Source organism: Saccostrea echinata, unplaced genomic scaffold (assembly GCF_033153115.1).
Source record: "Saccostrea echinata isolate AGI-Se365-2 ecotype Australia unplaced genomic scaffold, CSIRO_AGI_Sech_v1 ptg000030l, whole genome shotgun sequence".
In the NCBI taxonomy this organism is placed as follows: domain Eukaryota; kingdom Metazoa; phylum Mollusca; class Bivalvia; order Ostreida; family Ostreidae; genus Saccostrea; species Saccostrea echinata.
Genome location: NW_026889779.1, coordinates 21,934,667 through 21,953,625, shown reverse-complemented (window position 1 = coordinate 21,953,625; position 18,959 = coordinate 21,934,667). Strand labels below are relative to the sequence as shown.

The following is an 18,959-nucleotide window of genomic DNA, read 5'->3' as shown; positions in this document are numbered from 1 at the left end:
CGCACTGATTTATGCATTATGAAATACTGGGAACGTTTGTATACAGGTATACAAAACAGTCCAAAAGTTTTTTTTTTTTTTAATGACAATACAGTTTATGCGATTGGAACATGTTAAAAGGGAATTATGATCTTAATAAAAATAAAAAAAAAAAAAGTGATGCTCTAATACGTATAATCTCTTACAATTCATAAAAGTTTCCTAATAGTGAAAGTAATTTGTAGTAAAAATATTTGTTTAAATATAATATTCATTTCTTCTGAAAAAAATCTGTTCTTTCTAGTATCTCACTGGATTTCCATTTTCTTCATCTGTGTAAGTAGAAAAAAAAATAAATTGTATCAAACGTGTAACAATGCATTTGTTTCAAGTATTACATTTCAAATTATAAAATCATACCGGTGCAATGTCTTTAATATCTCAAATTCAAATTCGTTGAATTGAAAATTGAGTTGAGACTTAATTAAGGCATGCTAAACATGACCCTCGTGGTCCTGAACGACAAATGGCAATCAGTGGTCTAACCAATTGATTAAATCCTCCTTAATCGAATGCAATAGTTAACCACATTGTATACCTTATATTTCTTTGAAATATACAGTATACATGTAAGCTTTAAAACCACATTTTGATTCTTTGTTGACTGTAAAATTAGGAAATGGTCAACGTACGTTAGAAAGTTGGTCAACGTACGTCAGAAAGTTTCAGTTTTCAAAATAACCATAACTTTGCAGAGAAGGAAATAAATTATGAATTTGTATTCTGTATTATTTTAAACTGTATATCCGTATCATATACAGATTATAAAACTTTTAACCTAGCATGTTTTTTATTTTAAAAAAATGCACACTTTAAAAGCAATTACATTGCTACCAAACAAGGACGCAAACAAATATATGTTAAATTAGCAATTTTTATGGTTCCACATTTATGAATGAAATTTTCTTTTCTAATACATGTATTTAGTTGCTCCACCTTTTGCACAAACGCAGCTTTAATTTCTTCAAGTTTGCTATGAATTATGATTTGGGAATAAGAACTAGTGTGCCTTTCAGCTGTTTTTTTTTTTTTTTTTTTTTTTGACATGTTTTTTTCCAATGTAAATTTCACCATAATTTAAGAACATCAGCAGTCTCGTTTAAGGTCATCATTTCGTAAGTTCTGTGGTCGATACAATGACCTTGTCGGCAAATATAATCTATCATTAAGTCAAATGCTGACTGACTTTTTTTCATACTTATTGTTAGGCCATTATTTACACACTAACTTGTCGACGGATTTTTCCCGATCATGACAAGGAGCACACGGCTGGTGTGACCGGTGTCGCATAATATTTGGTCCGCCTCGTTTAAAGGTCCGGGGGGACCTAATACGATAACATATAAGGTCCGGCCTGCCTCTATAATAAAAGGTCCGCCTTCGGTTTAATATGCAGATTTTTCTCCTTTATTGATTCGAAATTAATTTGCTTTATTAATCTTTTTAAATTATTTAAGGTATAGTTGTTATAAAAGTGTCCCTCCCAGCAAAATGGAGTTCCAGGGACGTACATGTATGTACATTGTATATATACTAAAAGGATCAAGTCTTGCGATATATCGCTAGTTGCTGGATTTCGTTAGCCAATTTTAATTAATTATATTTCTAATACTATGATATATTTCAGTACAAAACCTCAAATTATCTATCAAAAAATTATTCAAAATTTGATGTTAGCACTGATTAACTGTTAGCTCCTTATCGTAGTACATACCTCCCAGGTAGTGCACAAAACAAAAAATATAAAGATGCAAAGATCTGTTGATCGAGTTACCTTATGGGAAAATCATGTACGACATGTGTCTTTTATAGTTTAAGTGATATCAATATTATCATTGCAAAATAAAAAAAATACATATATATAATACGCATACCTTCACTGGCACATTGTTCAGTATATAGTGTTCGTAAGTCCAACAATGATCATTTCATTACAGTCTCTTTCCTAACAACGTTCGACTTCCACTTCCCAAAAAGAATTTTCATATCTTTCGAAAGATATTTCATTATATCATTAATAATAATCATGCATAATTCTTACGATTCATATTGTACCTAACTATAAAATAATTGGAGGGTCACTTTGACAGGGACTTGTGTTACGGTGTACTAGCCTATCCCGTTGTTGTTAAAACAACATGTCTGTGCTTTGGGGGGTAGGCCTATTGTCTCACCTGACGGAACTTGAAGTCGCATATCCCCCGTTTTTTTATAACCATCGTTTCTTATCCAGTTAAAGACTAACGATTATTTCATTCTACTTGATATTACCCCGGGGTTAACACTGGTTAAGGAAGATGTGCATTAATTGGCAAAATCAAACCAAAGTCAATCGAGTTGAACATTTTAAGTAATAAAACACCCCCTCCCCCAAAAAAGGAAAAGATTATAAATGGTGTTGTTGTATTTTTGGTGGGTGGGGTATAGCAAAATTATGCTGATACATGTCAAATAGTTTAAAAAGTACTGATGTTGTAGACTTTCCTCCCGCATTAATATTTTTTCCCGGAAAAACGAGCTTGGGTTTAAAGACCCCTCCCCTTTTGGAAAATGAGCCTAGCATAGGATTTTATTTCCGGAATTTTTTTTAAATATTGTTTATTTCATTCCCTACATTTTGTAGTTTTCATTTCTGACGTTTTAAAATTTTCATCTCTGACATTTATCACCATAAAGTACTTTTCCGGCAATGAAAACAAAATTGAAATTTCCCTTATACATGTAAAAAAATTAAAGAATAAATCAAGAATAATTCATTGATTTCCAAATAATAAGTTCTGCTTATATTTAAAAGAATCTTATGACCATTTTGTCCTCGGACACATGTAAGTGTAAGTTCTGAATTTTTGTTCATCTTTTCAAATCAAGATAATCAGACTGAATTTGAGATCAGAAAGGTTTAGATAGAATTTATGACATACAGAAACTATGTTTGACGGAATAAAGTAATCAATGTTGAGGAGATTCTGTTTTTCGGTGCTTTCAAACACATATAATTCAGTGGGCATTAAAATTTGGTGATCAAAAATTACATGTTTTATTATTGAAATTATTGCATTTTATTACTAAACTTCGTATTTTTACTAGATTTAGTGTTGATTGTATTGTAAAATGAAAACAAAAAATGTCGGAAATGCAATGCAAAATTTCGGAAATGACATGCAGCGAGCTTGGAAGAAACAACCCCGGCTTTATTATCCACCATAGGAAATACTCAGTACGCTTCAGTACAGAATTTTCTCCTTTTCCACCTTCTTACTAGGGAGAATCTTATCCACCCATACTGTTTACAGAGGGGTTTTACAGAGCAACTTGACATGTATTTCCACCTAAAATAAAAAGGAAAGTGTCTGTTGAGATCGTGACTGATATAAAAATTCATAAAACACCACCAAGTCGTGTTCTTTTGTTAATATTTTTTATATTTATTTTGATTTTGGTTTAAATTAGATTTTCTACGACTTTAAGCGGCTATTTCTTTTTTATTTATGTGTGTGTAATGGGGGGGGGGGGGGTTATAGTTCTCTTGTTGCACGTCATCAACATTACTAATTAAATGATAATATATATCCTTGGTCCCTTCAGACAGATGTTTATGGTTGCATATAGATATACAATACAGTAGACACATCTCCTGCAAACGTACATAGAGAGGATAATTAATTGACATTAAAGTTTTGTCTTTTTGTCAGCATATTAAATGAAAAATGTACACTACTACATGTACATGTAGTATATATGCAATTCTTATGCACAATTAGGCCATTCCAAGAGTTTTCTAAGTTAATTTAGCGTCCATCCGAAAATTAAAAACCTAATTATCTTTTCACCCTGGAAAAACACACGAACCAACAAAGAAAAAAAAATAGGAACTTACAGCATTTCCATAATTTTTGCTTTGTAAGTGAGATACATGTATGTGGGAAAAAAGAAAAACAGAGGGCGGACCTTTTATTATACTGCGTTTTAAGGTCCGCCCTGCCATTTTAACGTGTTTTTTTTTTACGCTACGATAACTTTTAATAAACTCTGTTCAAAATATTCGCCTTGTAATAGTACAGAGGGCGGACCTTTTATTATATTGCGTTTTAAGGTCCTCCCTGCCTCTTTCTCTAGTTTGTATGCTACGAAAATAAACCCTGTTCAAAATTTTCGCCTTGTAACAGTAAGGTGTCTGAAATATAGAGGGCGGACCTTTTATTATATTGCGTTTTAAGGTCCGCCTTATCTCTAGTTTGTATGCTACGAAAATAAACCTTGTTCAAAATTTTCGCCTTGTAATAGTACGATATCTGAAAAACAGAGGGCAGACCTTTAATTATACTGTGTTTTAAGGTCCGCCCTGCCATTTTGACTAGTTTTTATGTTACGGAAATAAACCTTGTCCAAAATGTTTTCTTTCTAACAGTAAGACATCTGAATTATAGATGGCGGACCTTTAAATATACTGCGTTTTAAGGTCCACCCTGCCTCTTTCTCTAGATTTTATGCTACGAAAATAAACCCTGTTCAAAATGTTCGCCTTGTAATAGTATGATATCTGAAATATAGAGGGCGGACCTTTAAATATACTGCGTTTTAAGGTCCGCCCTGTCTCTTTCTCTAGTTTGTATGCTACGAAAATAAACCCTGTTCAAAATGTTCGCCTTGTAATAGTACGATATCTGAAATATAGAGGGCGGACCTTTTATTATACTGCGCTTTAAGGTCCGTCCTGTCTCTTTCTCTAGTTTGTATGCTACGAAAATAAACCTTGTTCACAATTTTCGCATTGTAATAGTAAGATATCTGAAATATAGAGGGCGGACCTTTTATTATATTGCGTTTTAAGATCCGCCCTGTCTCTTTCTCTAATTTGTATGCTACGAAAATAAACCGTGTTCAAAATTTTCGCCTTGTAATAGTAAGATATCTGAAATATAGAGGGCGGACCTTTTATTATACTGCGTTTTAAGGTCCGCCCTGCCATTTTGACTAGTTTTTATGTTACAGAAATAAACCTTGTCCAAAATGTTTTCTTTCTAACAGTAAGACATCTGAATTATAGATGGCGGACCTTTAAACATACTGCGTTTTAAGGTCCGCCCTGTCTCTTTCTCTAGTTTGTATGCTACGAAAATAAACCCCGTTCACAATTTTCGCCTTGTAATAGTAAGATATCTGAAATATAGAGGGCGGACCTTTTATTATATGGCGTTTAAAGGTCCGCCCTGTCTCTTTCTCTAGTTTTTATGTTACGGAAATAAACCCTGTCCAAAATTTTCGCCTTGTAATAGTAAGATATCTGAAATATAGAGGGCGGACCTTTTATTATACTGCGTTTTAAGGTCCGCCCTGTCTCTTTCTCTAGTTTGTATGCTACAAATATAAACCCTATTTAAAATTTATGCCTTGTAATAGTAAGATATCTGAAATATAGAGGGCCGACTTTTTATTATACTGCGTTTTAAGGTCCGCCCTGTCTCTTTCTCTATTTTGTATGCTACGAAAATAAACCCTATTCAAAATTTTCGCCTTGTAATAGTAAGGTGTCTGAAATATAGAGGGCGGACCTTTTATTATACTGCGTTTTAAGGTCCGCCCTACCTCTAGTTTGTATGCTACGAAAATAAACCTTGTTCAAACTTTTCGCCTTGTAATAGTACGATATCTGAAAAACAGAGGGCAGACCTTTTATTATACTGCGTTTTAAGGTCCGCCCTGTCTCTTTCTCTAGTTTTTATGTTACGGAAATAAACCTTGTCCAAAATGTTTTCTTTCTAACAGTAAGACATCTGAATTATAGATGGCGGACCTTTAAATATACTGAGTTTTAAGGTCCGCCCTGTCTCTTTCTCTAGTTTTTATGTTACGGAAATAAACCCTGTCCAAAATATTTGCTTTCTAATGGTAAAATATCTGAAAAACAGAGGGCGTGCTTTTATTTTACTGCGTTTTAAGGTCCGCCCTGCCTCTTTCTCTAGTTTTTATGCTACGAAAATAAACCTGTTCAAAGTTTTCGCCTTGTAATAATACGATATCTGAAATACAGAAGGCGGGGCTTTTATTATACTGCGTTTTAAGGTCCGCCCTGCCCCGTTCTCTATTTTTCATGCTACAGAAAAAAAACCCTGTCTATAATTTTCTCTTTGTAATAGATCAAAACGGGGGATTAGGGTTTTACATAGGAATATCTAGGAAAAAGTCTTCAAAAATCTTCTTCTTAAGAACAACAATGTCATGATTAGTCATATTAATATGGAAGCATCATCAGTTAGTGTAGATGTACGTTTGTTCAAATCATGACCCCCGGGGTAGGGTGGGGTCACAATGGGGGATCAAAGTTTTACATAGGATATATATATATATATATATATATATATATATATATATATATATATATATATATATATATATATATATATATATATATATATATATCGAAAAATCTTCTCCACAAGAACAGCAAAGCCATCTTTAGTCAGATTGATATGGAAACATCCTTAGGTATTGTAGATTCAAATTTGTTTAAACCATGATAACAGGTCATATAAAATTAATTTTCCGCCGGAATATGGCTGAAATATAGCCGACTCGGCGTTAAAGGCCGAGGTTTTCAACCGGTCGGTTTTCCTCAGGTAAGTTTGGTGTGGGGTGGAGCTTAATTGAAACGGCTGTGAAGCCCCGAGGGAACCAAGCTGGCTTGTGTATACCTACCTATATACACAGGATGTTACGTGTATATTACCTGTAAATGTTTTCCTAAGACATAGTTTAACTTCGCGTGTTGGTCAATCGAAATGTTGATCGTCAAATTTATGAAATAAAACATGCTAATTTTTTTATGTAGACTGATTCCTTTAGTTCAATTCTTTTTAAAAAAAATATGTTTGAATATAGGAGACAATTTTAGTTTAATTTTGTGCTTTAATAAATTTCAAATCTTTGGTTGTAAGCTGGCGACACCGAGGGAAATAGTCATTCACAAAACGAAAGTAGAAAAAAAAGCGCAGTCCTGAATAATTAACTCTCTAAAACTTAGAAATCCTGTTTGAAGGCTAAGTTTTGTAGAAAATATATAATAAATTAGATAAATATTTTTTGTATATTTCCTATTTGATTAACCCATGACGCATGCATGTTCCGTAAAAAATGGTCAAGGCATCCGCGTATTGTTTCTCCGACAGGTAGACGAAACGGGAATATAATCACTTTATCCTCCTTTTTTTCCTCGGGATACATAATTCTAAACATAACTTGTATATGCAATGACAGCTTTTATAATAATGCTTAGTTCTCTTTAAAACTGGTTATTTTACCGTAACTTTCATCACAATGTCTCGAAGAAATATTACACGTCTTAAAATTTTTAACTTGGACAATATGACTATCTCATAATTATAAAAAAGGAATTATTATTTTATTAAATTACACGATGCTTCCAATGCAGTTCGGTATTTTCTGTTTTAAGTAAAATCGATGTACGTGTAAATTTGGATAATCTATACTGCATTATAGATTGTATAGTGAAATGAACCCCCCTTTCTTAATTACAATTTAAATAGATATATGACTGATTTTCTTTTTCATTTATTTAATTATTTGACAGACTGATTAAATATAAATTATATATGGCTAATTACTTTATCATAAAGTTAAAAAAAAAAATAATATTAGCTCTGGCTGCTTCTTTATCACGATGTTATAAATTATATGCGGTAGGCATCAAAGACTGAATGTTTATTCAATGATCGGTACGATCCCCAGCCGAGGTATACAAGATATACACAACGGCAGGTAACAAAATGTCAATCAGTTTTCAGTATCCAATCTCAGGCTTAATTTCATCTGATTGACAGGGGTTCACAGACCAGGTAAAATTGAGGGCGGTGCTTATTTCCTCCCCCTTTAAACCCTAATCAATCAATCAATCAAACCATGACTCCCTAGGGGTAGGGTGGGCCACAATGCACTGTCAGGGTTTAGGATGTGAATGTATAGGAAAAAAATTCTAAAACCTTTTTTTCAGGAACAACAAAGCCATGTTTAGTCACATTGATATAGAAGTATCTTGAGGTAGTGTAAATTCAAGTTTGTTTAAATCATGACCCGTCACCCCGTGGGGTAGGGTGGGGCTAGCGCTATATCTATAAAAATCATGACACCTGGGGTAGGGTGGGGTCACAATAGTGATTAATATTTTACATTCGAAGATATGTTAGAATAAATTTGCTGATGAAAAACAGCAGGGCCTTATTGACTCAGGTGAGCGTTGTGGCCCATGGGCCTCTTATTTTATGTCAAGGTCTTGGAAAATCGTAGGACGATTCTTTTATAAAAGGCAGTGACGAATCTGAATGTATAATGGTAGTACAATGTATATTTATCTAGAATATATTCACCACATACAATCAAAAGATATGTTCAGATTTATTATCCATGTATATCACAAAAATGTTTTGTTAGAATGATCATATTAGTTGTACTGTATCCGTATCTATAGACTTTGATTCATACAGCATGAAAAGAGGGAGTATTTGTTTCTGTATTTATACAATGAATTGGGAAATTAATCACCTTAAAAAAAAGAAAGGGGTTCATCAACGCTACGTACATAATGTATGTGGTAAATGCCTTGTGTGACAAGTAAACAGAAATCTGTAATACACCAGATGGTGTTTATTTTCTACGTACTTGATACGCAAGGAGCAGATGGAAATTTAAAGAAGGTGTTATTGCCACCCCTCCCCCTCTTCCTCACCTGAGATGCAATGTATTACCGGAAATTTCTCCAGCCACTACCGAAATTATTCATATAACATGCGCAAATCTAGGGGGGGGGGGGCAGTCGGGGGGACCCCCCCATCTGGAATTTGCAGAGTTATTAAAAGTATATACTGAAGTAAATAAATGACTTTGGGCCCCTTAGAAAACGTGGACCCTACCATCACCACCACGAAATAGGTGTTTTTCACGTTTTGGAAATGGAATTGGATTTTACGTTTTTTTTCTTCCTTGTCAAGAAATTTTTGGGTTAGAAATTTTTTTGACTGGGATGCCCCCCCCCCCCCCCTGGAAAAATTCTTGATCCGCGCCTGTATAATCATTATATCCGAAACAACATATGTGCAATGTATAGCATTTATGAAAATCGAACTTCAAAAATTCTGTCATGACTACATGAGACCGACTATATTATTTCCTCCATGGTTACCACGGAGAATGACTGAGGACTTCGAAAAGGATAATTTAAGGAGATTGGCAATGTTCCTAGCTTTCGTAAAGAATTTTTCAAAAACTCTTGAGCAGGTGTAGTGGTACTAAACAATACACTTTATTGGTTTTCACCGCGTAGAAAATTCTACACGGGAGATCACTCTCAATCAAGCTCCAGACAGCTCAGTATTACTCCGTATATTTCTGGGTGCATTTGTGTGTGTGTGGGGGGGGGGGGGGGGGTTATAGCACAAATTAATGTAGAAAATAGAAATTCCTTGATACGCAAAAAAAAAAGGAAGAGGATCAACTGATGTTCCCTCCCCCTTCACCCGCTCATACAGACGTGAGATACATAAATGACTTGTATATAGAACTGGACATTCAACTTTGCCCAAAATGCTTCATGTCGGTAATAAAAGAAAATATTTTACAATAATGATTTCAAATTTTAATCCGTCAAGCAATACAGCCTGCTAGATTATCCCACAGTCTGTCTATTATAGTCAGAGTAAAATGTGTAATTTCTTTTTCTTTCTTTTTCTTTTGGCAAAGAAAAAAAAATACAAAAATGAAATATTATTTCATATGTAGTTCATTATGACGAGGAAGAGTGATATTTTTATAAGAAAGAATTAAATCCAAACCATGATTATACTTTAAATCTGATGTATATGTTTTCGATATTGAATTACCTGTTTTAAGCTTTAACATTACATGTATTTTGTTTCTGCAGTAAATACAGATCGAATACAACATTAGGCTATATATTACCCTATCCACAAATAAAGGGCAAAATATTATTATAAACTGAAAACAAGTTAATTGTTAAAACTAAAGGGAAGCATATACATGTTTTATTTTTTTATCGGTCTTAGTATTAAACTCTACATGCACTTGGAATAAGAAATTTCTTTAAATATTGTAATAAAAATAGACTATATATAATTATATAATTATATCACAATTTTGATGTGTACGCATGAATATCATAATAGTATTATAATTTGTTCTTCAGCATAATTTATTAAAATAGGGAATTCATATCTATTGATTTAAAGCAAACACGTGACCATTACATTGTCATTGCTATCTGCCGCGGGCTATACCTGCGGGTACCTGTCAGGCATACGAATACTTCACACACCCATTGTTTTATTGCCTATACACACCGGCAGATTTCACACCTTTAATCGTCCTAATTTACACAAAGCAAATGCTGTGGAAAAACAAACACAAGCCCAATAAATGCGACATTAATTTTTTTAAAAATCATTACCCTAAACGGTATTGCTAAAAGCACACTAAACATGGAGTAGCAATTCCTGCCCTAAGAGATATATTGTAAAAAAAAAAAAAAATAAATAAATAAACACAACAGCTAGGGTAAATCCTTAATCTTTCTTCATATCATGTAAACAAACTCTCTTTAATTTTATGTGTTTAAGTCAAGATTAAAACATTTTGCACCACCCGGACCTTTAAACTTCGGCGGACCTTTTCTTATACGGGCCGGACCTTTTCTTATAAAAGGCGGACCTTATATGATATCGTATTAGGTCCCCCCGGACCTTTAAACGAGGCGGACCAAATATTATGCGACACCGGTCGGCAGGGGATGCTCACTCCTCCATGACAACTGATCCCACCTCTGATGTCTTAGAGGTCCGTGTTTGTTCTGCTCCTATTTTGTAATGTTTAATGGACTTTTGGGCTCGAATACTGTTCGTTATCTCCACATATTTCATTGAGTTTTAATCGGAATTTCTTTCCGGTTGTGTAGAAAATGCAAATGCGTTTGAGAAACTTACTCGTGCTTATCAGGGCGAAGGACGAGTACTGAACGATGGAAGTACCATGTGTACTTGTCTAATATTCCCAGAAAACAATTCAGAACAGTCCTGATTCAAATGTAAAACGAACAGCGATCAATCTCGTAAATCCAGTTAACAAAACGAATCGTGAACAAGGCAAAACACGGACCCCTGGAAACACTAGAGCCGAGATCGAGTGCCTAGGAGGAGTAAGCATCCCCTGTTGACCGGTCACACCCTCCGTGAGCCCTATGTATTGATCAGGTAGACAATAAAAACATTTTGGGTCAATTAAAGAAGACCGTATGAGCATTTGAATACGCGAATTGAATTAATTATGTTTTTCCGATGAATATTGAAAAATGCTTGCAAAATGATACAATTTTGCAAAAGTATGCTTACGTTATTACGAACTAGTATTTAAATGAAATACTTGAAGAGCGATAGAGGATTCGAAACGTCGGCCCCGAATAGACGTTATTAAACTGTCTTTATACATTTCAATATGACATAAAATATGAAAAAGACAATCCTTTTCATTATTTTTTTTCTATGAAAATCGTTCTATTATTAGATTATTCGGCTTGTCGTGTCAATTTGTCATCACAATGACCACTACTACCCTATCATTAAATAGTGGATATTGTGGCTATTTTGTGGAACATTTACACTGAATCTCTTTCTTTTTTCTATTACTCCTTACATATGTTTAGTTTTGCCTTTCTCTGATCAGCCACATATATAAAATAAATAAAACACGTTAAAATGAATACATTAAATACCTTTTGAGCAGCACAACTCAACGTAGTTATTTTCACCCTCGTATTTCTTTTCATCTAACTTTTTCTGAAGTAATCCCAAGTGAAAAATTGTTGCACAAAAACTAAGAACGGTTAACATAATAAAACTCCAAGTGAAGCAATGAAGGCCAAAACACTGATTGTTTGAGTCCGTTTTAAGGTCATACAAAGCACCAAATATCTCCTGCATTGCAAGCCCGCCAAAAGCATTCCCAAGCATCATGCTGCCCCAGTTTCGAGCGAAGTTTTTCATGCCATAGAATTCGCTCATCATTGTTGGAGTTAGGCACCAGAGGGCTCCATTTGCAAAGCCGATGACAAGATCGATGATAGTGAAAAGGATGAGATTGTCGGAAAAGAAAATACATAAACCCAAACATATGGTTTGTACTACATTAAATATCAAGAGTATACCTGATCGCGGAATTTTATGGACAATAGCGTCTGAGAGAAACCCCGCAAAAAATTTGGAGACTACACCTGCTATGGGATTCAATGTGGTAAATAGTGTTGTATACTTTTCTAAATTGTATGACTTCAAGTATGTTCCTTGGTTGTTTTGGAAAGTAAGTTGTAGACCGGCACAAAATATGTAAGCCCACAGAAGGTAGTGATAATCAAACCTCCGTATTAACTTCAGCCCTGTAATCTCCCTCTGTTCTTTATGTTCATGTTTTATAGAAGTTTGGTCCTCTAAAGTATCTGAATTAACGGTTCTAGTTACTTCCAAGTCGAAATCGAACGTTACTTGTTTCAAAAAGAGAATACCAAGAGCTCCAACCACAGCAAACGAAATGGCTTCCATGAGGTAAAACCCACCAAGGTTCTGGTTTTGCTCGTCCTTTGTGTGACCTCTGGCAAAAATAGTTCCATAGAGAGCAGAAAATAATGCTGGTCCGCCGCTAAAGGAGGCGTCTAATATGCCAACAACTTTCCCTCTGTGTTTTGGATGGAAGTTAGTCATGCTTGTGGTTAAAGAAGCCATATACATGAAGATGGCTCCAAATCCTACATAGAAAAAAAATATATAATGCTTAAGCTATAAATGAAAAGAAAATAGCTCGAAATCCCATTTAAAACAGAGATATAATTCTTAAGTATCTTACATATTGATAATGGCGTGCCTCTATTTTATGTCTCAGTATGAAGGTTTCCTTTATTTTTTATAGAATTAAAACTAAACAAGAATTATGTACAAGCCTGATAGGAAATAATAGATGTACTGAAGCCAAACGTTTTTATGATAGAATGGTTCTGTGAATGTGGTGCTGTACAGAAGAGAGTAACCGAGTGTTGCTATAAGTAAGGCGGCTAATGACGTCCATCTTGGTCCTAATTTCTCACACATCATTCCAGCGGGGAAACCAAGTGATATTCCGAAGTTTGACATGGATCCAAGAATTTCCACTGAAATCATTGTTCAAACAAAATCAAAATTAAACTGAGAGAAACGCACTTAAGTTCTGGGTATGATGGAGTTTTCTCCTGGATCGCAGAAACGACTTATTCGTAATATTTCCAATATAATTTCAAGATTATAGTTCTTTAATACTTTTGGCTGTACAATTATCTTGAACTTTTAAAAATGTTTGTAAATTGAATTTTAGATGCAGAGTAATTCCTGTTACATACCTTGTGATTGTGTATAATTAAAGTGCGCTTTAACCGAGGTTATATAGGCTCCAAAAGCATAAATGGAGCCTGCAGCAATCATTCCTAGACATCCAATGATCAGAGCCAAAATTCGCTCCACATTCGTTTTATTGAAAAGCATGGTGTTGCTCCTAAACAAACAATTTGAACTATAACTAATAGTATTGCTTTCCAATGCATACTTATGAAGTCAAATATCTGCATTGATTTAGTTTGATTTTTTTATGCCATCTTTTTAATTCTATCATGTAAAACTAAACTGGATACTTAAACTATGCTACTAAACTTGAAATATACTGATTTTTGTGTCGCCTGCAGAGCAGAGCGACACTTAGGGATCACGTTACCCGGTGTCTGTCTGTCCGAATTACTATGGTTACCGACCTTTGTCACACAAACCCAAATTTAAAAAAAAAACTATCAAAATCTCAGTATTTTAAATATACGGAAAAACTGTTTTAAAAAAGATGGGCGAACAAGTCGAGCGAAATGCCTGTAGTGCGACAAACATGAAGGTGAAAAAAATAAATGTCAGTTATAACTGATCTTTGTAGCGTATTGGTTAGCATGTAAGTCTCAAGGGAAAGTGATACTCAGGATTTTTATTGCTAGGGTTCGAATCCCACGAATACCACATTACTTTTTTTAATAACAGAAGTTTTGCCGAGAAAATTTTTCTCAGAGAAGATCTGAAGCTATAGGCATTCTGCACTCCTTGTTCACCCATCTCCTTGCATGCATGTAATTTTATCTACATTTAAACGCCTTCCAAAAAATTCGATGTACATGTAGTTCTTGTGCATAAATGCATAAGTGTGCAGTTTATCCCAGACTTTAACCTAAAATATAGTAAAAAATAAATAAATAAATCGAGAAATGTTAGATTGATTAGGACCTATATAGATGTAAAACTCTATCATAGCAATGATGCATGCCTATTTCATTTGGACAGGATCATTTTCACGGAAAAGAAAAGTAAGGAATATTTCTTGTGAAGAAGCAGAGAAATAATTTATCATTCTTGCCAGAAAGATCATTCAAAGGTGGGTACATTTTAACAAGGTCACTGCTATAGAAATGTGAATTTTTTGCTATGTTCATATGAGTTTGTAAAAGAGCAACATAACTAAATTAGTTTAGCTTAGAAATGTTGATATTCTAGTAATTTTAAGTCAAAACCGTGGATCCCCTGTTACCTATCATTAATGATCTTTTACATTTTTATTTTACATGAAAAATTCTCGATGAGCGAAGGTAATAAAGGATCTCATAAGGACACGGCATACTGTTCTAAATAGACTAGTAAATATTAGCTTTATATAATAGATATCCACACCAGACAATGTATGAAACTGATAATACATTTCAAATTTACTTACTCGAAGAAAAAATAGCAATCCAAAGGGAATATTCTGTATTGCTGTAAAACAAAGATGGAAATTATCTGTATATAAGTTATGCGGTCCGAATTCCGGGTTATCATGTGTTATGATAAATATTCGATATAGATAACCGTGTATCATGTCATTGTTAGCGGACGAGACAACCTGCTTGTCATCGGTACTCGATTTATTCATGTGTTAGAAAGAAAGAACGAAAGTTCATAAATGTAGAGTGTATAAGGTTTTGTTTTTAATATTGTTCGATATCAAAATGGACGAGCTGATCCTCCCATTTCTTTACATGCGAATAAAAATATCACCCGTACAAATGAGAAAGGTGGATCTTAAGCAGAATTTTACTAAGTTACGTTATTGCAAAGATCCCAAAAATGCCATCAAAAGATTATCATATCAAAAGAACGAAGATCAAACTTGTGCAGTTGAAATGATTGTATGATTTCGATGTTTAATACTCAGATTTCTTGTCTTCCGATTTTTTTTGGGGGGGGGGGGGGTATGATGTGATCAATCGATTTGCTCAAGTGATAATTTGCAGAAACGCCGAATAAGGCTTTTATGCATAAAATTATCACTTGAGCAAATTGATGTTTAATTATCATCATAAAACCAGAAACCAGACAGATATTTCTAATAATCATATTTTACCTGATCCTTGATTAAAATAAAGATATATAAATTACGTTATTTTTTCACTAATTAGAAATCATAAAAATTATGTCTACAAGCCTCGACCAGTGTATTAGAAAGCGACACAGACAGCCAAAGACAGCTCTGTCAAGTGATAAGCAAATGCAATCTGATTAAAATCAGATCCTCGTTGCTCCTTTTTAACGATATGTCGCTTAAGATTAGGTGCCAGGGCCATAAAACTTAGACGAGCTTACTTTTGATCCCATTCTCACTTTTACCAAAAGAATTAATAGTGGAAAAGTGAGACTGAGATCCTCGTTGCTCCTTTTTAACGATATGTCGCATCGTTAAAAAGGAGCAACGAGGATCTGATTTTAATCAGATTGTAAGCATATGGCTTTATGAAGATGTAGAGGTATTTCCTTATTTATAGTTTTATCTCGAACTAAAGCAAACTGCATGCAGTCTAAATGTTGTGTATCGCCTATGTCTATTTTTATACCTAAAGTGGGCATAGACCTCCCTATAATATTTACACTCCGTCACTCTACTGATAAAGGAATAAAATCGACAGTGGGTGTTATTATTTTATGATCATAAAAATCAATCAATATATCTTATAAATAAAGTTTAGATGATTCAAGGATATTTAAAATCCAACAAAAGCTCAAATCGTCTGAATTCTATTTCATGTACATGCAATCCTAAACACGCTAACTCTGCCATGTTACATGGAAAGTCATATAGCAGCTTGCGCGATATAATGATCATTAAAATCTCAGAAAAAGGGGGGGGGGGTGTGTTAAGCCATCCATATCTAAGGTGCCTATCAAAGAGGAGAACTTTAATGAGAAAATTGATCAGAGTTTCTATATATAATCATCGTCGCTATCCAAGGGTTTTCGGTCTACTCTGCTTCACATTAACTATAAAATTGTATTTGCTGATACTTCATTATACTTCGATACTTTCTTTCTTTCTATGCTGACATTTCTTCATCACATGATGATATTTTGACATGATATGATGATACTTCTTCATTATACGCTGATACTTTGACATTATATGCTGACAAATTTATCACATTATGAAGCGTTATAAGCATATAAAGTCAAAGTATCATAATATATAATGAGTAGGTATAAGCATAAAGCAAAGTATCAGCACATACATATCAGATGACTAATATCAATATAAGGTAATTCTCTACTATTATGTCAAGTATATGTAAAACAAACAGTTTACGTAACATAACAATTTCATTTAATTGAAATGACGGAAGAAATGGCATTCAGCAAACGAAAGTGCGAAAATTTGAGTCGTATGTTAGCTTCATATTTCGTGCTTTATTGTCCAAATAACGTCACTCATTAAGGCCAGCACTTATTATTGCTGTAACAAAAATCCTGCTTGTTGCTCTTGATGAAAGAACATTCGTGGATATTACATATGTATCGTTCTCATTGTACATGTACCTCATCTAAAATATAAAAATTAAAAAAAAAAATTCATAAACTTTTATTTTGTGATACTAGTAAATGGTTAAGTAACTTAAGTTACTTGAGTCCATGTTCAAACAAGTATTTCTGATCCAAGTGTTTCAACTCGTCAATCTGTTCGTTTGTCTGTCTGTATTAGATACATTTTTAATTTAGTCTTGAAACCAAAGTTTTATTTAATACTTGGGTGACGAATAAAATAAAACATACATCTTTTTTAAAATGTGCACTTGATCGACAAACTGTCATACCAATCGTATTTAGATCGAATTTACAGAGTTGCAGTAAATACAAAATTTGCAATATGACAGAATTTCTTTGTTAGTTGTGTAGCTTCATCACTAGTGTGCTGCATGTATTTTTTTCATATTATTTAACGTTTCAAATGTACCGAAAGAATTATATGTATCTGTTAGTTCAACAAGATCAAAAACACATTACAAATTTTAAGCTGGTAAGAGCACGGTGAGTTACATGTTGTCAAATAACAAACACAAGTACAAAGTGAATATTTTTGCCTGATTGATATCAGAGCTGTCAATAATTTTATTTCCCATTTCAGTTGCAAAGCGCTCATCTTTCTCTTTCTCATGATGTCATCTTTGTATTTCAAGTGCTCGGAAAATGTAAATAATAAGCATTTCTTTTATGGTGATGTCCTATTCAGTGATGTCCTGTTAAATAATAAGAATATATAGCTTCACGTTTTTAATTAGTATACAGTTAACAACACGAAAGACTTTAATTTCAATGTAATTCAAAATATGAAATGGCAGATTTTTTAACATAACTTTTGCTTTTTTATAATGTTAAAATAGTCTTGAAATACAAGTTATTTATTTCATCCATATGCATGAGAAAATATCTCGCAAATTTAATTTCGTATATTAAAACAACCACACCCACACACATACCTATCTATCTATCTATCTATCTACATGTGTGTGTGTATATATATATATATATATATATATATATATATATATATATATATATATATATATATATGTATGTATATGTATATATATATATATATATATATATATATATATATATATATATATATATATATATATATATATATATATATATATATATATATATATATGTATGTATGTATATATATATATGTATGTATGTATATATATATATATGTATGTATGTATATATATATATATATATATATATATATATATATATATATATATATATATATATATATATATATATATATATATATATATATATATATATATATATATATATATATATATGTTTTATGTGTTAGAAAAAACACAAACACGGCCATGATATATTTTGGTTTAAAATATTACAAAGTAAGAATTGTATTTTGAGATCATGTTATGAGAAAATGATAAAGGAAATTGAACAACCAATGAGCAAGATCACGAACTGGGCTTCCAATATTAAAGATAAATTATTCGAAATTAGGTTAGGATATATGTGGGCTGACTAAGAAAGAATTTGTTATAACAGCCATTTCTTGATTATAAAGCAAAGAATTATTGACACCTACGTACAGAATCTCCTTGCAGATATCAATGTTCATCTAGATGTATGCTATTTAAGAATATTATTTACCACTTCACACTGCAATATTATTTGGTAAAACCTATTCCTTCCATTTATAAAAAGCAATTTAGCAAGATAAGACTGTCATCACATAATTTAGCTATAGAAAGTGGACGCCATAAAAATATACGTATTACACGAAAATCGAATATGCGAATTGTGTAGGTTAAAGTTTCTCAAATGCAAGTCAAAATCCAGGCCAAAAGATAAAAAATGTTAAATTTTAAAGCCCTAGCTGCAACAGAATGTTAAATTTTAAAGCCCTAGCTGCAACTGTTCAGAAGTTATGGCCAAGGTTAAAGTTTTTTAAAAGTAAGTAAAACATCAAGGTCA

The 18,959-nt window shown here is 33.1% G+C and overlaps 1 protein-coding gene across 1 annotated transcript; it reads right to left on the bottom strand.

Annotated features, from left to right (window-relative positions):
- Nucleotides 1-254: 254 nt before the first annotated feature.
- Nucleotides 255-13,622, bottom strand: LOC133196536 (uncharacterized). Its single transcript, XM_061332409.1, has 4 exons — nucleotides 13,481-13,622; nucleotides 13,049-13,255; nucleotides 11,831-12,856; nucleotides 255-311 (listed from the first exon to the last, which is right to left on the bottom strand). Exons 1-4 carry the CDS (start codon nucleotides 13,620-13,622, stop codon nucleotides 280-282), a joined length of 1,407 nt encoding a protein of 468 aa, XP_061188393.1. The 3' UTR covers nucleotides 255-279.
- Nucleotides 13,623-18,959: the final 5,337 nt, after the last annotated feature.

What these genes read in the sequence shown, in the direction of transcription:
- LOC133196536 (XM_061332409.1), bottom strand. Translation starts at nt 13,622, where the DNA reads ATGCTTTTCAATAAAACGAATGTGGAGCGAATTTTGGCTCTGATCATT. An exon ending in TAATTATACACAATCACAAG is followed by an intron (nt 13,256 to 13,480) that starts GTATGTAACAGG and finishes CAATGATTTCAG; the next exon opens with TGGAAATTCTTGGATCCATG. An exon ending in CATCTATTATTTCCTATCAG is followed by an intron (nt 12,857 to 13,048) that starts GCTTGTACATAA and finishes TTTTCTATGTAG; the next exon opens with GATTTGGAGCCATCTTCATG.